Raw genomic sequence first — 15,717 nt, 5'->3', positions numbered from 1 at the left:
TGCTGCCTCTGTACCAGCGTGTGCCATGGGGTGCCAGTTTACTGGCTACACTGACCTGCAGCCGTGGGGACCCGTCTTTACTGACCTGCAGCCATGGGGGCCCATCTTTACTGACCTGCATTGATTGCTAAGAAGAATTTGGTCTTTTGAGCTGTATTAGATGAGCTGTGCAGAAACACTCCTGTTTCTAGCCTATGTCTTGACAGAACAGCTGGCGTGTATATTAACAGTGATACGTTGATAAGCCTGGGCCCAGAGAGATGGCTCAGAGATGAAAAAACTGTTCTCTGGAAGTACCCAGATTTGATTCCTATCACCCATATGGGAGCTTATAGCCACCTGAAACTCTAGTCTTAGAGGACCCAACATCCTCTGATGACCGCCATCGGTAATGCACTCGTGTGGTACACAGACACACATGCAGGCAGGGCGTCTACAGGACATCTGCACCTAAACATGGGTGAGGTGAGGTCTGTCTGTAAGAGGCACAGCCCTGTGTGTGGTAGGAGCTCAAAGGAGAGTTGCTTCTGACTTGGCCAGGGAAGGCAGATATGATATAGACCAGGAAGTTTCGTGAACTAGGTCATTTCTTTTTTTCTTTTTCTTTTTCCCCAATTTATTTTTTTAATTTTTAAAAATTCCACAGTTTTCCCTCCTACCCCACTTCACCTCCCCCTAGCCCACCCCCAGTCCACTCCTCCCCATGAGGAGTCAGCACAGTCTGACTCATTCGGTTGGGGCAGGGCCAGGCCCCTCTCCCATACATTAAGGCTGAGCGTGGCATCCCACCATAGGGAATGGGCTCCATCAAGCCAGCTCATGTACCAGGTTTGTATTGTGGTCCTACTGCCCGGGGCTCCTCAGCTAGTCCGAGCTTCACAACTGTCTCCCGCATATGGAGGGCCTAATTCAGTCCCCTGGAGTCTCCACAGTTGTAGGTCTGGAGTTCATGAGTTTCCAGGAGCTTGGTTCAGCTGTCTGTGTAGATTTCTCCATCATGATCTTGACTCCCTTGCTCGTGTGTTCCCTCCTCCTTCTCTTCGACTGGATTCCCGGAGCTCTGTCTGGTTCTTGGTTGTGGATCTCTGTCTGGTCCATCAATTACTGGATGAGGGCCCTATGACGATAGTTGGGGTATTCATCAATCTGATTGCAGGGGTAGGCCAGTTCAGACATCCTCTACTATTGCCAGGAGTCTTAGCTGGGGTCCTTCTTGTGGATTCTTGGGAGTTACCCTAGCACCAGGTTTCTCCCTAAGCACACAGTGGCTCTCTCTATTAAAGTATCTCATTGCTCTTCCACTGTATACCCCCCCAAGTCATCTCGTTCCCTCCTGTTCTCGTCTCCCCTCCCCACTCTCACCCCCACTTTGTACTGTAGATATCATCTAATTTCTATTCCCAGGGTGATCTGTGTGTCCCTCTTAGGGTCCGAAGGAAGTCATGTCAGGGTGGAAAGAGTACATGGTTTAAGGAGTGTGACAAGGGATCAACAGGACATGGCGGTGAACATAGGCAGAAGGCTAAGAACCTTTCGTGACCACAGGTCCATGTCAGCTGTCTTCCTTATTTGTTCTCTTTTTTTGTTTTTTGTTTTGTTTGTTTGTTTTGTGTTTTGAGGCAGGGGGTTACTATGTAGCCCCGACTGGCCTATAACTTTCTGTGTAGACTAGGCTGTCCTTAAACTCAACAGAAATCCTCCTGCCTCCTACCACCCAGGCATTGGTATTAAAGGAGTGCACCCTGTCACCAGGCTCTCCCATCTTATTTTTTGAGGCAGGGTTTCTAACTAAGTGGAACTCATTATTGAACTTGAGTGGCCGGCCAGTGAACACCAGACTGCGGTTAGATGTGCTGTCATGCCCAGCTTTTACTGGGTTCTAGGGCACTGGAACTTGCTTTCTCAGGTTTGCTCAGCAGGCACCTTGCTGACTGAGTCAGCACACCCTAATCTCTGTGTGGGCTGGCGGTTACTCAATTTTAGAGTGGTTTTGGAAGTAATAAACCCACTTAAGCCTTTGATACCCTTGTTTATGGTCTGTGGTTCAGGCAGGCATGAGGTATTACGAAGGTTTTTAATTAAAGGCGAGAATGTGCATGGGAGGGAAGGGGGGTACCCGATAGTCTATACAGTAAGTCAATTGTAGATGTTGGAGTAATTTGGTAGGGTAATACATCATTTGAAAATGGGACTGTGAAGTCATAATAGGGTAAATATCAACATGCTCATTGTTCATCTTTCTCTTCAAGCAGCAAGGAGAAATACAGGATCAGACAACCGGAATTTGTCCCTCGGGTAATGAATCCTTCTATTTTATCTGTCTTAATTTTTAGAAGTACTTGGTTTAATCTATGCTGAGTTCTAAAGTTTTGGACTTTTATAACCAGTTGAAAGGAACTTGTTGAATTCATACTCTTTTTGTTACCCATTCTTGGCTCTTTTCCCCAAGTCTTCCTAGCCCAATAGCTTCTTCACACTGTCCGACTAATATTTAGCAGGATAATGTTGAGGTAAGGCAGCCTTTTACAAATCTTGTCAGAAATGCAAAATTGCTGAAATGAAGAGAGAAAATGTCTGTGGGGTGCACAACCATAAGTGGGACATGGGTTTCATACCTGTTCCCCCAGACTTGAGGGAACTTGAGGGAAAAGGTGGTGGGAATATTGTGAGGGTTGGGGGTTAGGAGGGGAGGAGTTACTGTCAGGACAAGGCCAGACTGACTGCTCAGCATCCCACTTGAAGGGGAAGAGTGTGTCAGTGGTTGCTGGTACTAATGGAGAGTCAGCTTTCCTTTTCATTTTTAATTTCTCTCAATGTTTTATGTGCATTAGTGTTTTGCCTGCATCTATGTTCATGTGAGGGTGTTGATCCCCTCTGACTGGAGTTTTACAATTGTGAGCTCACTGTGGGTGTTGGGAATTTACCCAGCATCCTCTGCAAGACCAGCTAAAACTCTTAAACCTGGGAGCCATCTCTCTAGTCCCCTGGGTCAGTTTTCTTTGAAGATGAGGCTCCTAGTAGGTTGGCTTTGCTCCAATGGATGGCTCCACCCATTTGTATGGGCAGCCAGGATTGGATTAAAAGAGTCTTGTCTTTAGAGAGCTGGGGGGTTAGCGAGCTTTGTGAGCCACTTAGAGTCTGTATTGTATGTTTGCTGTGAGTAGAGTGGATGGGATATTTTGGCTAAAGGTAAATATTTCTTGGGCAGGAAGTTTTGTTCTGCCTTGGGGGTGGTTTACTTGTAACTGCATTGCAGTGCTTTCTAGTGTGTTAAGGGGAGTCCAGGACTGGGAGAAAGAACAGTAGAGGATCACTTTCGGTTTTGAAAGTGCTATCTTCATGATTATTTTCACTTCCATTCCAGTTTCTCAAATATCTATCTTCTAAGTCATGTGCGTATTAGGTTCACAGCATAGCAAATCTCTTCTGCCTTTGTGAGCCACTTAGAGTCTGTATTGTATGTTTCCTTTTCATCCCCTTTAATAATGTCACACTGGAGTCTGGAGATGGCTCAATTGGCCAAATGCATGGGATGCAAGCATGAGGAGCTGAGGCTCAGGTGCCTAGCACCCCCATATAAACGGCTTGTCGTAAATGTTTGTAATCCCAGTGCTTGGAAAGCTGACACAGGTGCATCTCAGGTTTTTGGCCAACTATTCCAGCCAAATGGGCAAGCTTCCTAGGTTTGACATAGGTTCAGTGAGACCCTGTGTGAAAACATGAAGCGGAGAGTAAGTGAGGAAGACGCCAGCATCGATCTCTGCCCTCCACAAGCTCGAGTCCATGTGTGCACACATGGACAGACAACCAAACACGTGCACGCACAAACATTTGCTACCTGTGGAAAAGGCTGGTTTAGTTCACTGATCCATTTACTCATTTCTGATTAGCAAAAGAAATCCACATGTGGGGCTAGAAAGACAGCTAAAAGGTTAAAAGCTCTGACTGCTCTTCCAGAGGTCCTGAGTTCAATTCCCGTGGTGACTCACAAACATCTTTAATAAGATCTGGTGCCCTCTTCTGGCATGAAGGTGTACTTACGGGCAGAACACTATATATAACACATCTTTTTTTAAAAAAAGAAATCCACATGCTTAGGATAATTCTCAGTATTTTCTGGGGTAAAAGGAAAATAGATTGTATGTAACTTGTGTTTGGTAACTATTACATTAAAAATAGTGCCTTTTTCCCACCAACAGATCAGTGCTGACTTAATGTATCCAACAAGTATTTCAAGTCGGAGCTTTTCCCCTGTGAAAGAGAGTGTTCCAAGACCACATCTTCCTGAAGTTGGGAGTCTCGGGAGTCCTTTCCCAACAAGGCTTTTAAGTAACCACATGGTTTCACCTCAGTCTGAACCTGAGAGCAGCAGGTTAGTGGTGACTCTTGTACAGCGGTGATGTGACCCTGAGAAACGGCAGTTCCCTTGAGTGTGAAAAGCCTCAAGCATTCTTCCTGCCTTCTTCAACCACACACTTAAGTTAGCTAACAAATGGTAACTGACCATTGTAATAGCACATACAGGTAATGACAGCACTCAGGAAGTTCATGTTTGCCTGTGGAGAGTTCAAAGCCAGCCTATAAGACAAGACTTTATGTGCATATGGGTGAGTGTGTATTGTATTACGTGGTTTGATCCGGTCACTAGCTCTTGCTGGGTTGGCGGCAGAGGCCTATAATCCCGGCTCCTTGGGTAACTAAGTATGTTACTTCAAGTCTGCTTGGAGCTACAGAGAGTTCTGGGCTTTTATATAGTCCATCTTAAAGCAAGAAGCATGGAAGACCTAGGGCTATAGTTTAATTGTGGGAGCACCTTGCTGTCGTGCACAAGGCATAGAAACCACACCCTGGCTGCTACACTTCAGTTGTTAGCAAGTTATCAAGAAGCAAAGGAGCTAAAAAGCAGGGTTAGTACATTTGGGGACTTTGTGGGCCCTGGAGCTGTGGACCTGGTCTTTGATGGGTTAGGCCTTCTGTTCCTGCTTTGGCAGGTGTTGTGGCCAGGGGCCAGTGTGCTGGGTTACATGGGGGCCTGTTAACAATGTATAATATAAAATCACTGCCTTAAGTGTCTGTCTCAGTTACTTATCCTGTCCTTGTCACAAAACACTCTGACAAAAGCAACCTAAGGGGGCTCGAGAGACGGCTCAGCAAGTAAGAGCACTGCCTGCCCATCCGGTGGACCCAGTTAGGATCCCCAGCTCTCAACCACCTGTATCTAGTCCCAGGGGCCTCTGGCCTCTGTGCGTATTGTATGTGGGCGGGGCAAAGTTTGTTGTGGCTCAGTCCACTATCAGGGAAGTGGTGGTAGCAGGAGCTTGTTGCACGTGGTCACATAGCATCTAAGGTTGGGCCAGGAGGGCAGCGAATGGCAGTGCTCAGCAAACATTCTCCTATAATCCACAAGCCCAGGGGACAGCCCATCACTGCTAGGTAACTCTTCCCAGTCATTGAACCTGGCTGGCGATTCTCATAGGTGTTCCTGGAGGCTGTTTCCTAGATGATCCAAGAGCCTGTCAGGTTGGTGTTAGCTGTCACAGTGTCAGTGTGATACTAGATCAGTTCCTGGTCTGTCTGTGCACCCTCCAGTGCTGGCTTGCAGGACCTGCTCCGCTTTCCCCACAGATGCTCCCTCCCTCCCTCCTTCCCTCCCTCCCTCCTTCCCTCCCTCCCCACACTCCCACACTCCCTCCCACACTCCCTCTTTTTCTTTTGTTTTATTTTTCAAGACAGGGTTTCTCATCCTGGCTGTCCTGGAACTCGCTTTGCCGACCAAGCTAGCCTCAAACTCAGAGATCTATCTGCCTCTGCCTCCCAAGTGCAGGGATTAAAAGACATATGCCACCACCACCCAGCATCGGGTTCTCATTCTTAAAAACAAGTACTCTTACCTCCTAAGCTATCTCCCCAGGCTCAATACAATTTCTAATTTGGGGGAATCATTTTATATGAAACTGACTTGGGCCAGTAGGTCATCCTTCAGTGATGAGGTCCTCAGTGGAGGTGGGCAGGCAGCAGATGAGAAGGTGAAGAACATTGGAAAGCTGAGGTTAGGGCTTGTGCACAAACTGTGTCTTATGCCAAGCAAGCACATAGCTCAGTACAGCATCTCATGGACAGATTTTCCTGAAAGGGACAGCGGGACAGCAGAAACTATTGTTCACCGGGACAAGCTCAGCAGTGTTACATCAGGGGAACACATACAGATTTAGCTCACAGCAGCCTGAGCCCTGTACAGTGGGAAGCGTTGGGCTCTCGGGATCCACAGCCCCCTTAATGTCCTGGCTGGCCCCAGGCCATTACTGGCTCTGCCAAGCTCATTCCCAATTTTAGACAAGGAACAACATTCCTTCTGAATACATCAGTTTCAGGGAATCTAGCATCAGACTAACTCTCAACACAGAGAATACTGTTGGCCTTTGATCACTGTTGGGAAAAATGAGCAGATGAAAATGTTATTACCATTCCCTCACAGTTTCAGGAAGTGCTCTTAGTAGTTGGTGTTGTGTTTGGGGCTTATATTTATTACAGTGATTGGAGACCACAGGTGAAGAGGTGTTTGTCAGTGTAGACTTTGATACTCTAAATAGATCTCAGTGGTCAGCTGGTGTGGTGGCGCACGCCTTTAATCCCAGCACTTGGGATGCAGAGGCAGGTGAATCTCTGTGAGTACAAGGCCAGCCTGGTCTACAGAGTGAGTTCCAGGACAGCCAAGACTGATTCAGAGGAAACCTTGTCACAAAATAAAAGAAAAAAGAAAAAGTCAAACTGAGTGTTTATTTGAATCTCCAAATAATTAGAGTTGTTACAGTACCTTTGTCAGGATGACTACCTCAGTCATCGAAGTTGTCAAGTGTGTGAGCACTTGGTCCTTAGTGGGGCTATTTTAGAAAACTTGAAACTGAAGAAGTTGTACCTCACGGGGCATAGACTTGAGGGTGTGTAGCTGGCCCTCCTTGCTGCTTTTTCTGACAAGATGTGAGGGTCCCAGCTGTACATTCCCATCCCCATCGAACCTCCCTCCTGCTGTCACGCTCTGCTTGCCAGGAGGGACTGCACCCTCAAACTGTGAGCCAAGTGAGCCCTTCCTTCATTTAGTTGCTTTTGTCATAGATGTTGTCACAGCAACAAGAAAAGTTGCCTGTGTTTTACAAACTTACATTTTATATGTACAATTTCTTCCAGCCTGAAACGGAGACTTGCTACTCGTTCACCATTTCTGAATACAAAGAATCGGAGATTAAGTAATGCTCCATTTGAAAATTCATCTTACAAAAATGATGATGATGAAGATGTCATCATTTTAGAAGAGAATAGCACCCCCAAACCTGCAGTTGATCACGACATTGAAATGAAGTCAGAACAGGGCCACCCTGAACAAAGTAGTGTTCCGGTTGAGCTTGTAAGTCCTGAACCTTGTGCCCAGGCCACTTCAACAAGCACCCCCACCTCCAGGGGTGACCAGGCCACTGCTGTCTCCACTCAGACTGAAGCACCAGGCTTAGTTGTTAAAAAGGAGGAGGAATGTGTTGAAAGTGAGATGGTTGCAGTGAGAGACGGAGTGACACTGCCCTCCTGTGCAAATGCTGAAGCAACGGTACAGGAAACCTTGGATAGGTCAGCAGACGATGCTGGCCGTCAGGTACGGGAACTGAGAAGTGAGCTGCTGTCAGTCACGCAAGAGAGAGATGATTACAAGAGACAGTGTCATGTGTACACCGAGCAGATAAAAGTCTTACAGCAGAGGATATTAGAGCTGAATGACAAGTGCGTGAAGAAGGAAACTTGTCACCAGTCCACTGAGACTGACCCTGTGTTCTTACTTGAAAGTGTTAATGGTCAGTCTGAAAGTCCTGACCACATAGGTTCTCAGTATCAGCAAGCTCTGGAAGAGATAGAGAGGCTGAAGAAACAGTGCAGCACTCTGCAGCATGTAAAGACTGAGTGCAGCCAGTGCTCTGGTGGTGAGAGTAAGAGCGAAATGGATGAGATGGCCGTGCAGCTTGATGACGTGTTTCGACAGCTGGACAAGTGCATTGTGGAGAGGGACCAGTATAAAAGTGAGGTGAGTTGCCCATGTAGTCACTCTCCAGCTTGTGCTAGCAATGGTCTTTATTGGATGCTTCTTAATGCTTTGGTTTCTAACTGGGGAGTAGGCCTCCTGGCAGCATAGAGGGTTATATAGAAGCATTTTTGATTCTTAAAATGTCTAAAATAAGCCGGGCATTGGTAGCGCACGCCTTTAATCCCAGCACTCGGGAGGCAGAGGCAGGCAGATCTCTGTGAGTTCGAGGCCAGCCTGGTCTCCAGAGTGAGTGCCAGGATAAGTTCCAAAGCTACACAGAGAAACTCTGTCTCGAAAAAACAAAACAAAACAATGTCTAAAATAGGGACTGACAAAATGGTTCAGTGAATAAAGTCCTTGCCTTCTAAGCATGGGAACTGAAGTTCAGATACTACCATCTATACAAAAGCCCTGTGGGCGTGGCAGCTTTTCTAGGGATTGCAAGCTCTAGGGTCATCAAGAGATGCTGCCTCAGTTAATGAGAGCAGAGGGTCAGTAATGAAGGAAGACACCAGGTATCTGCCTCAGGCCCTCTATACACACACCGATGAACAGTTAAGCGAGTAAGTATATAAATAAATGAGTTCTGCACACTAAAGCAGGCGTGCTGGTGAACACCTGTGGTGTTGCACTTGGAGTGTGGGGACATAGATCAGGAGTCGTCCTCGCTACATGGTAAGTTTGAAGCTGATCTGGGTTACATAAGACCATGTCTCCCCTCCTTGGCTGTCTAACCCCCCCCCCAAAAAAAAAAGTTGTGGGAGCACTAGAAAACAGGGCAGCAGGTAGGTGTGGTGAATGTCTTGCATTGAATGAGTTTTACTCGGTATAGTCAGAACTTGGCATGTAAAACCAGTACACCTTTTAGCAACCATGTGAGGTAGCCAGTAGTACCCTCATTTCATGGAGGAAGCCACTGTGTACAAGTGACATAAAGTCCAAATAAGGTGGCAGCTCTACACTTGAGACACAGGCTCCTTGTATGTTGTTGGTTTACTTGTCAGTATGTGGTTGTGACCTGAGACGGCTGCTCGTGTTGAGCCAATTACACTTGTGTCTTCCAGGCTACAGCAAAGAGAGTTTCTGTGCTGCCAGGCTAATATGTACATGGGCACATGGAAAATGAGTTATTGAAGGGGTTTTCTTCTGAGGAAATAGAAAAACACTAGCTCTCAGGATAGTAAAGGTAGCTTGTGCATATGTCCTACTTCAAATATGCAAAGTTTTATTTTTAAGATCGGGTCTTATTATGTAGCCCTGGCTGTCCTGGAACTTGATGTGTAGACCAGGCTGGCCTCAAACTCAGAGAGATCTGCCTGCCTCTGCCTTGTAAATGCTGCTATTAAAGGTGTGTGCCAACACATCCAGTGTAAAGTTAGTTTTTTGTTTTGTTTGTTTTGTTATTTTACATGTATAGGTGTTTTCCCTGCATATATGTCTGTACCTTGTGGGTGCCTGGTGTCCATGGAGGGTGTGGGTTCTCCTGGGATGGAAGCTGCAAAGAGTTGGGGATCCTGTGGAAGAGCAGCCAGGGCTCTTAACCAGTGAGCCATCTTTCCAGCCCTCCGTGTACTCTGAATGATAGGGTATCTTGTGTTAAGTGATAAGACATCAGCCAGTAATAATAGAAGCTTTTGTCGTGACTTTAGTGAGAGTGAGTGGATGAAGTGAGAGCCGTTCTAAACGGCAGCCTCAGCGTCTCCGTGGTTCACTTCTCTAGGGTCCACTAATAGCATGTGAAGTAGTAATTAACATTTTTCCTCATTATACAATGACAGAGAAGTGAACCTGAGCAAAGGAGACTTGTTGAGTGGCAGGCCATGAGTGCTGGGATGTAGCTCAGTGATGCTTTCCTGAGAGAAAAGTGGGACAACCTTGCTGGGGTGTGTATCTCATGTGCGTCAGCAGCTGGTAATTTTATCAGGGTGTTCTTTATATTTTTTAGCTTGAACTTGCACTTGGACTGTACTTTGAAAACTTTATGCTCATAAAATTCATTTTTTTGTCAGGTTAATTTATTGGAAATAGAGAAATCACATGTTCATTCTCAGTGTGAAGAACTCAAAACTGAAATTGAGCAGTTGAAATCTGCAAGTCAGCAGGCTGGAGCCGATGTTTCAACTTCAAGCAATGCTGAGGAAGCTGTCAATTTCGTGGATGGGGAAAGGTATTGAAGCTTTTTTGTAGAGCTGGTGTTGTGAGCACAGGCATTACATCTGTTCACACATGCTCAGTAGGCACTGTTCTCTGAAGTAACTGACAGGCATTGTGGTCCTGGCAGAGCTGATCCAGAAGGTTAAGGGAAAGAACATTGCTTCAAGTTGCTAATTAAGGGGTAGAGAATGGTTTGGGCTGAGTCTTCTGAGACAGGGTGAATTTCACCATGACCATGACATAGGACTCTAATATAAAGTGGCCCAGGACACACTGTTAGTGTGTCCTATTAACTGAGAAAGCAATGGATGATGACCCAACCCCAAGTAAGAGCTGTGTATTCAGGTTTGGGCTTTGGTGGTGGTGGTGGTGGTGAGTTTTGTTCTCTTTGATACAGGATCTTGGTTATTTGCTACATGGGTGCTGGTAACTGAACACAGGTCCTCTGTAAGAGCTATAAATCTGAGCAATAAGACAATTATTAACCTATCTCAATTGGCTTCTTCTATGACCAAAAGTAACCTTGGGAGGAAGGGTTTGTTTGGCCTATGCTTCCAGGTTGTGATCCATCATAGAGAGGAGTCAGTGGGGGCTTGAGACAGGCAGTGAGGCCGAAGGCTGATGCTGGCTTCCATCCTGACTCATGGGCTTTAGATACCCTACAGACCTGTCTGAGCTGTTACTGCTTCTCTCAGATGACCTAGGCTGTACCAGTTTGACAGTTTAGCCTAACATAATTAAGGAGCAATTCAGATTATTTTCTTCTAAGGGATGTGTAATTTGGAGCTTAGTGAGTCAGTTCTTGGTGTTCTTTCTCACCAGCATACTGCTATCTTCCCAGGGGACAGCACATTAGAAACAACGTCTAATCTACATGTTTCAGTTCTTAGTGTTGTTTCTCACTAGCTAGCATACTGCTATCTTCCCGGGGGACAGCAGATTAGAAATAATGTCTAACCTACATGTTGTCTGGTCCAGGTGTCTCAAGAGCAACTAGTTTTATGAAACGTTATATATACTTGGATTTAACCTAGTACCTGATGAATCAGTTGGTTATTGAATTAAATTCGGTTTTGCAGGGGGATTTACTTTTTATTCTCTACCATTCTACAGAGACTTTTGTAGTTCCACTTTTAATTTTTAAGTCCTATAAGAGAAGTCATTTATATTGCAATACTCACTAATCGGTTCCTGTTGTACTTGCAGCCTCAAGCTTCGTTCTCTTCGAGTCAATGTAGGGCAGCTGCTTGCTATGATTGTGCCTGACCTGGATCTTCAGCAAGTCAACTATGACGTCGATGTAGTGGATGAGATTCTAGGACAAGTGGTGGAGCAGATGAGTGAGATCAGCAGCAGTTAAGACGCAGGCGTGTGGTAGCGGGGGCTTTCACAGCGTCGGCTGAGTGTAACGGGCGGCAGACTGAAGAAGCAAGCGCATCCTTACTGTCTATGCATTCGAGTGTCCAGTTACTGTGGACACCTGTGAAATAACCTGTGACTGGCTGGGGTCGAGCAGCTGAATGGCTACCATGGCTTCTGTTCTGAATGTAAATATTTGTATTGAGCCCACACATATTTTTTTATTGCCCTAGAGACTGGTGTTTTTCACCAAGGTGTTTTCAGGTTGTTCCTACGGTTTGTGCAATTTTTCTGGCTCCCTAAAATGTATTTTTCTCAAAATTGAGGGCTGTGCCATAATGTAAATGGATATGTTGCTACTGTTGTTTCTTTTAAATGAGCATTAGTAAGGTTTTCAATAATGTAGTGACCCTCCTGATGAGGTCTGCTTACAGGGGAACTGAGGGTAGAGTTTTTCTCTTAAGCTCCTGTCTCTGCATAGCTCTGCTCATAGGAGAGAGGAAAGCCAAAGCTAGCTTCATTTCACCTGGCTTTTTCTTGTGCTGAGATTGCTAGTCATCAAGGAAAAAGTGTTCTCCAGGACAAAGAAAAGATCCTTAAAGTGTTAAAAATATCCAGTGACAACCATGTTTACTTAGAAGCCCATTTTTGGCTGTTGGATTCAGCGTGAAGTGGGCGCAATAATTATTTGAGATTTCTTTTTGTGAAATTTCCTGTATAGCCTTTGTAGGGTTACTGCAGGTCAGTGTGAGCTGAGCACGCAGTCTCTCGCAGATGCAGACAGCGCCGCACATCTTCTGCTCTAGTATGAATGTAAGTGTTTTTATCCTGGAGTGAATCACAAACAGGCCTGGGACGATAGTGTCACATGCCATAAAATATGCTTTGACTGGTCCCAAGTATTGTGCAATCTGAAAAGAGGAGATGGCCTTTTAGTACATATGTAACTGTATAAAATTAAGAATCATATTTTCCACAACTGAAATGTGTTATTTTTTCCAAAGTTTTATTGTTGCTATTTATTTTAACTTTTCTTTCTGAAAATTCAGTGCATATTCATTTTGTGTGTGTGGTTAGTTACACATCTGTTGTATACAACATTGAATCTTTATGTATATTATTCTGGAAATTGCCAAATAAATGAAGTTTTTGTTTTTATTTGATAAAGGTGATAGTTATTTGTGGTGTCAAGCTGACTTTTTTTCTCTTCAGTTGTGCTAAGTATATATAATAACATACCCTCACAAATGCTTTTGAAGAAGTCAGTCAGTGTTCTCTTCAGATTTTTTTTTTTTTAAATCTGTTTAGATATTTTAAACACATACCCACTGGTTCGTCAGTTGACATAGCTCTTATAAGACTTTCCCTCAGTAAGGCCTGGCTCATTGCTCTTGGGGGTGAGTTGTGGTCTCAAGAAGAAAGACAGCATTTTCCAAGGGTTCTAGAGGTGAATCTGGGGCCCTGTACTCTACCACTGAACCACACATCCCAGCCCAAAATGAAAGCTTTTGTGTAAACCATTCATCTTGCCTGAATAGCAGACAGCATCTGTGTCAGTCATGGAAGCTTTGTGAATGTTTAGTGAAGACAAGGGTTCTTGAAAGATGCCATCTTTTTATTTGGTTGACTGACCTTGAATGTGTGTTTTATATGGCCATGAGGTGGCTCCATGAGAAATTAGTCATAGAATTCCTAAAGTAATTTGCTTGTAAAACTGGCTCTTTGAACTGTCTTCTTATCTTTCACACTCTAACAAGAGGCTGAAAGGTGGAGATAGACATGCACGGGCCTCATGGGTGCGTGGGGTTAGATGAAAGATCTTTCTGTTCAGGCGTGCAATCTAAAACACAGAAATTGAGGAAGCTAGCCGCAACAACACAAAATCTTTCACAAACAACCCCTCTAGTCAGCTAAGGCTGCAGAGTGAGAGTGGGCACCATGCGATGTAGAGGTGTCGTGGCATATATATTACAACCCTGGGCCCTCCTGCTGGACTTCAAAGTCCTGTGCCTGCTTCCTCTGTGACACCACCCCATGATCTCAGATGTTTTGATATTTACACTTCTGTTCTTGATTCCAGGCCTGTTCAAGACATGTTATGTTGGGGAAGGGGTTTTGCTTTTGTTTCCAAAAGAGAAGAAAAGCTATGGATACCATTAAAAACTGACAGATTCGGTTTGATCAAAAATTGGATAAAAATGGCTTGGATATACTAATGCTTCTAGATGAATTCTCAGGCAAAATGACACAGAAGAAATACTTTGGTGGTTTGAACGATTAGATTAAGATGATGTAATTTTCTGTCACAGAGTTTCCACACACATCAAGAATGGATAGTTGGATGCTGGGCAGTGGTGGCCACCCCTTTAATCCCAGCACTCAGGAAGCAGAGGCAGTCAAATCTCTTTGTGTCTGAGGCCAGCACCATCTACAGAGACAGGTCCAGGACAGCCAGGGCTATAAAAACCAAACCAAAAAGAATGGATAGCTGGTCCATTTCAGTCTTGTGTATTTTTCTTTGTTGTAAAATGTATTCTGTATTTCTAGTGTTAAAGGTATAACTTTGGACTGGGGTGTAGTTCGGCACAGGTTGCCAGCATGAGGCCATGGGTTTGATTCCCAGCATAAGTCAGCCAGGGCAGGTGGTGCACGCCTGTAATCCCAACACTCTGGAGGTCGAGGCAGGAGGATAGTGTGTGGGCATACAAGAGACCCAGTCTCCAAAACAAAACAAAACAAAACAAAAAAAACACCCTGAAAATGTAAATATTATTCTGTCTGAGGTTATGATTTTTGATTTTTAGATTTCTAAATTTTATGTGTATGAGTTTTGCTTGTATGTATGTATGTATGTGTACAGTACATTTGCCTGGTGCCCTTGGATGTCAGAAGAGGGTGGTGGATCCCCTGGAACTGAAATTAAAGATGGTTGTAAGCCACCATGTGGGGCTGGGAACTGAACCCTGGCCCTCTGTCAAATCAGCAAGTGCTTCGAAGATGGACCTGCAGGGTTGGAAAGATGGGTGGGGCAGTGGGTAAGAGCACTGGTTGCTCTTCCAGAAGACCTGGGTTCAAATCCCAGCACCCACATAGCGGCTCACTCCTGTCTGTAACTCTAGTTCCAGGGCTTCTGACACAGACACACAGGCAGGCAAAACACCAATCATCAAACACTTGGGGGGGGGGTGACCTGCTGAGTCATCTCTCCAGCTCTTGAACTTAATTCTTTATAAAAATGTAATTATTCATATGCTGTCCTATAAGGAGTCAAGACCACAGGAGACAAGAGTCTTGCTATTTAAAAATACGTGAAATTAATTGAGAAGGGTCATGGAGGATGAATTAGCCACTAAATAATTGGAATGGGAGTTATAACTTGATTTTCTACGCACACTCATATAGTCCAGACTGGCCTCAAACTTGGCAGGTAGTCAAGGGTGGCATTGAACTCCTTCCTGGAGGCAAGTGCTGGAATTAATATCAACAACTATGCCAGGCTCACATCGCTAGGAGAGGGCCGAAAACACTTCCTGTTTTATTGACGTTTGAAATAATGACGTCCCATTCTGGGATTTTTGGTGTGGAGTCCGCGGGTGGATGCGACTTGGCAATAATGGGTGAGTCCTGTAATAAGTGTTGTATTTTGTTTTTGTTTATAGTCGTAAGTAGTCCAGGCTGGCCCGGAACTCTCAGTGTAGCTGGGGATCTGAGTCTTGGGTCCCCCGAGTGCCGGGATCACAGTCAGGATCTGGGTGGTGATGGGACCCTGCACGGAGGTGGGCCGCGTCTCCGGCCCGCTGTGAAGTCCCCGCGGGCGGGCGGGCCCGGGTCGGGAACTGTGGGGTTGTCACCCCACCCGAGAGAGGAGCAGCCTGGGCTCCCGAGGCGGGGACGGAATTCCGGGTCCCGCCCGGCAGGAACCGCGGGCCTCCACAGCCCCGCCCACGGGAAGGTGGGGCGTGAAGAGCCCCGCCCACCGGAAGCCGCGGTGTGGCGACAGCACCGCCCACGAGGAGGAGGGCCGCCCTAGGACACCCGCCCAGCCGGAACCTTTGCTTTGGGACAGCCCCGCCCGCTCTGGGGAGGAGCGTCCGTGACCCCGCCCAGGGAGGCGTGGTCTCCGGCGCGCGGGAATCGCC

The 15,717-nt window shown here is 45.8% G+C and overlaps 1 protein-coding gene across 5 annotated transcripts in view; it reads left to right on the top strand.

Annotated features, from left to right (window-relative positions):
• Positions 1 to 12,741, top strand: part of Morc3 (MORC family CW-type zinc finger 3) — a 39,471-nt gene extending 26,730 nt beyond the window's left edge. For 4 of the 5 annotated variants that reach the window (XM_027415640.2, XM_027415638.2, XM_027415641.2 and 1 more), the window contains 5 exons: positions 2,250 to 2,295; positions 4,200 to 4,372; positions 7,186 to 8,065; positions 10,075 to 10,232; positions 11,426 to 12,741. In XM_027415640.2, the coding sequence (XP_027271441.1) occupies positions 2,250 to 2,295; positions 4,200 to 4,372; positions 7,186 to 8,065; positions 10,075 to 10,232; positions 11,426 to 11,579 (1,411 nt within the window). In that variant the 3' untranslated portion in view covers positions 11,580 to 12,741. The remainder of the gene's footprint in view (positions 1 to 2,249; positions 2,296 to 4,199; positions 4,373 to 7,185; positions 8,066 to 10,074; positions 10,233 to 11,425) is intronic. The other variant, XM_027415639.2, reaches the window with a different exon arrangement.
• The last annotated feature ends 2,976 nt before the right edge of the window (positions 12,742 to 15,717 follow it).

Source organism: Cricetulus griseus, chromosome 4 (assembly GCF_003668045.3).
Source record: "Cricetulus griseus strain 17A/GY chromosome 4, alternate assembly CriGri-PICRH-1.0, whole genome shotgun sequence".
Taxonomy (NCBI): Eukaryota; Metazoa; Chordata; class Mammalia; order Rodentia; family Cricetidae; genus Cricetulus; species Cricetulus griseus.
Note: the sequence above shows the minus strand (reverse complement) of the source record. Positions and strands in the feature narration are given on the sequence as shown.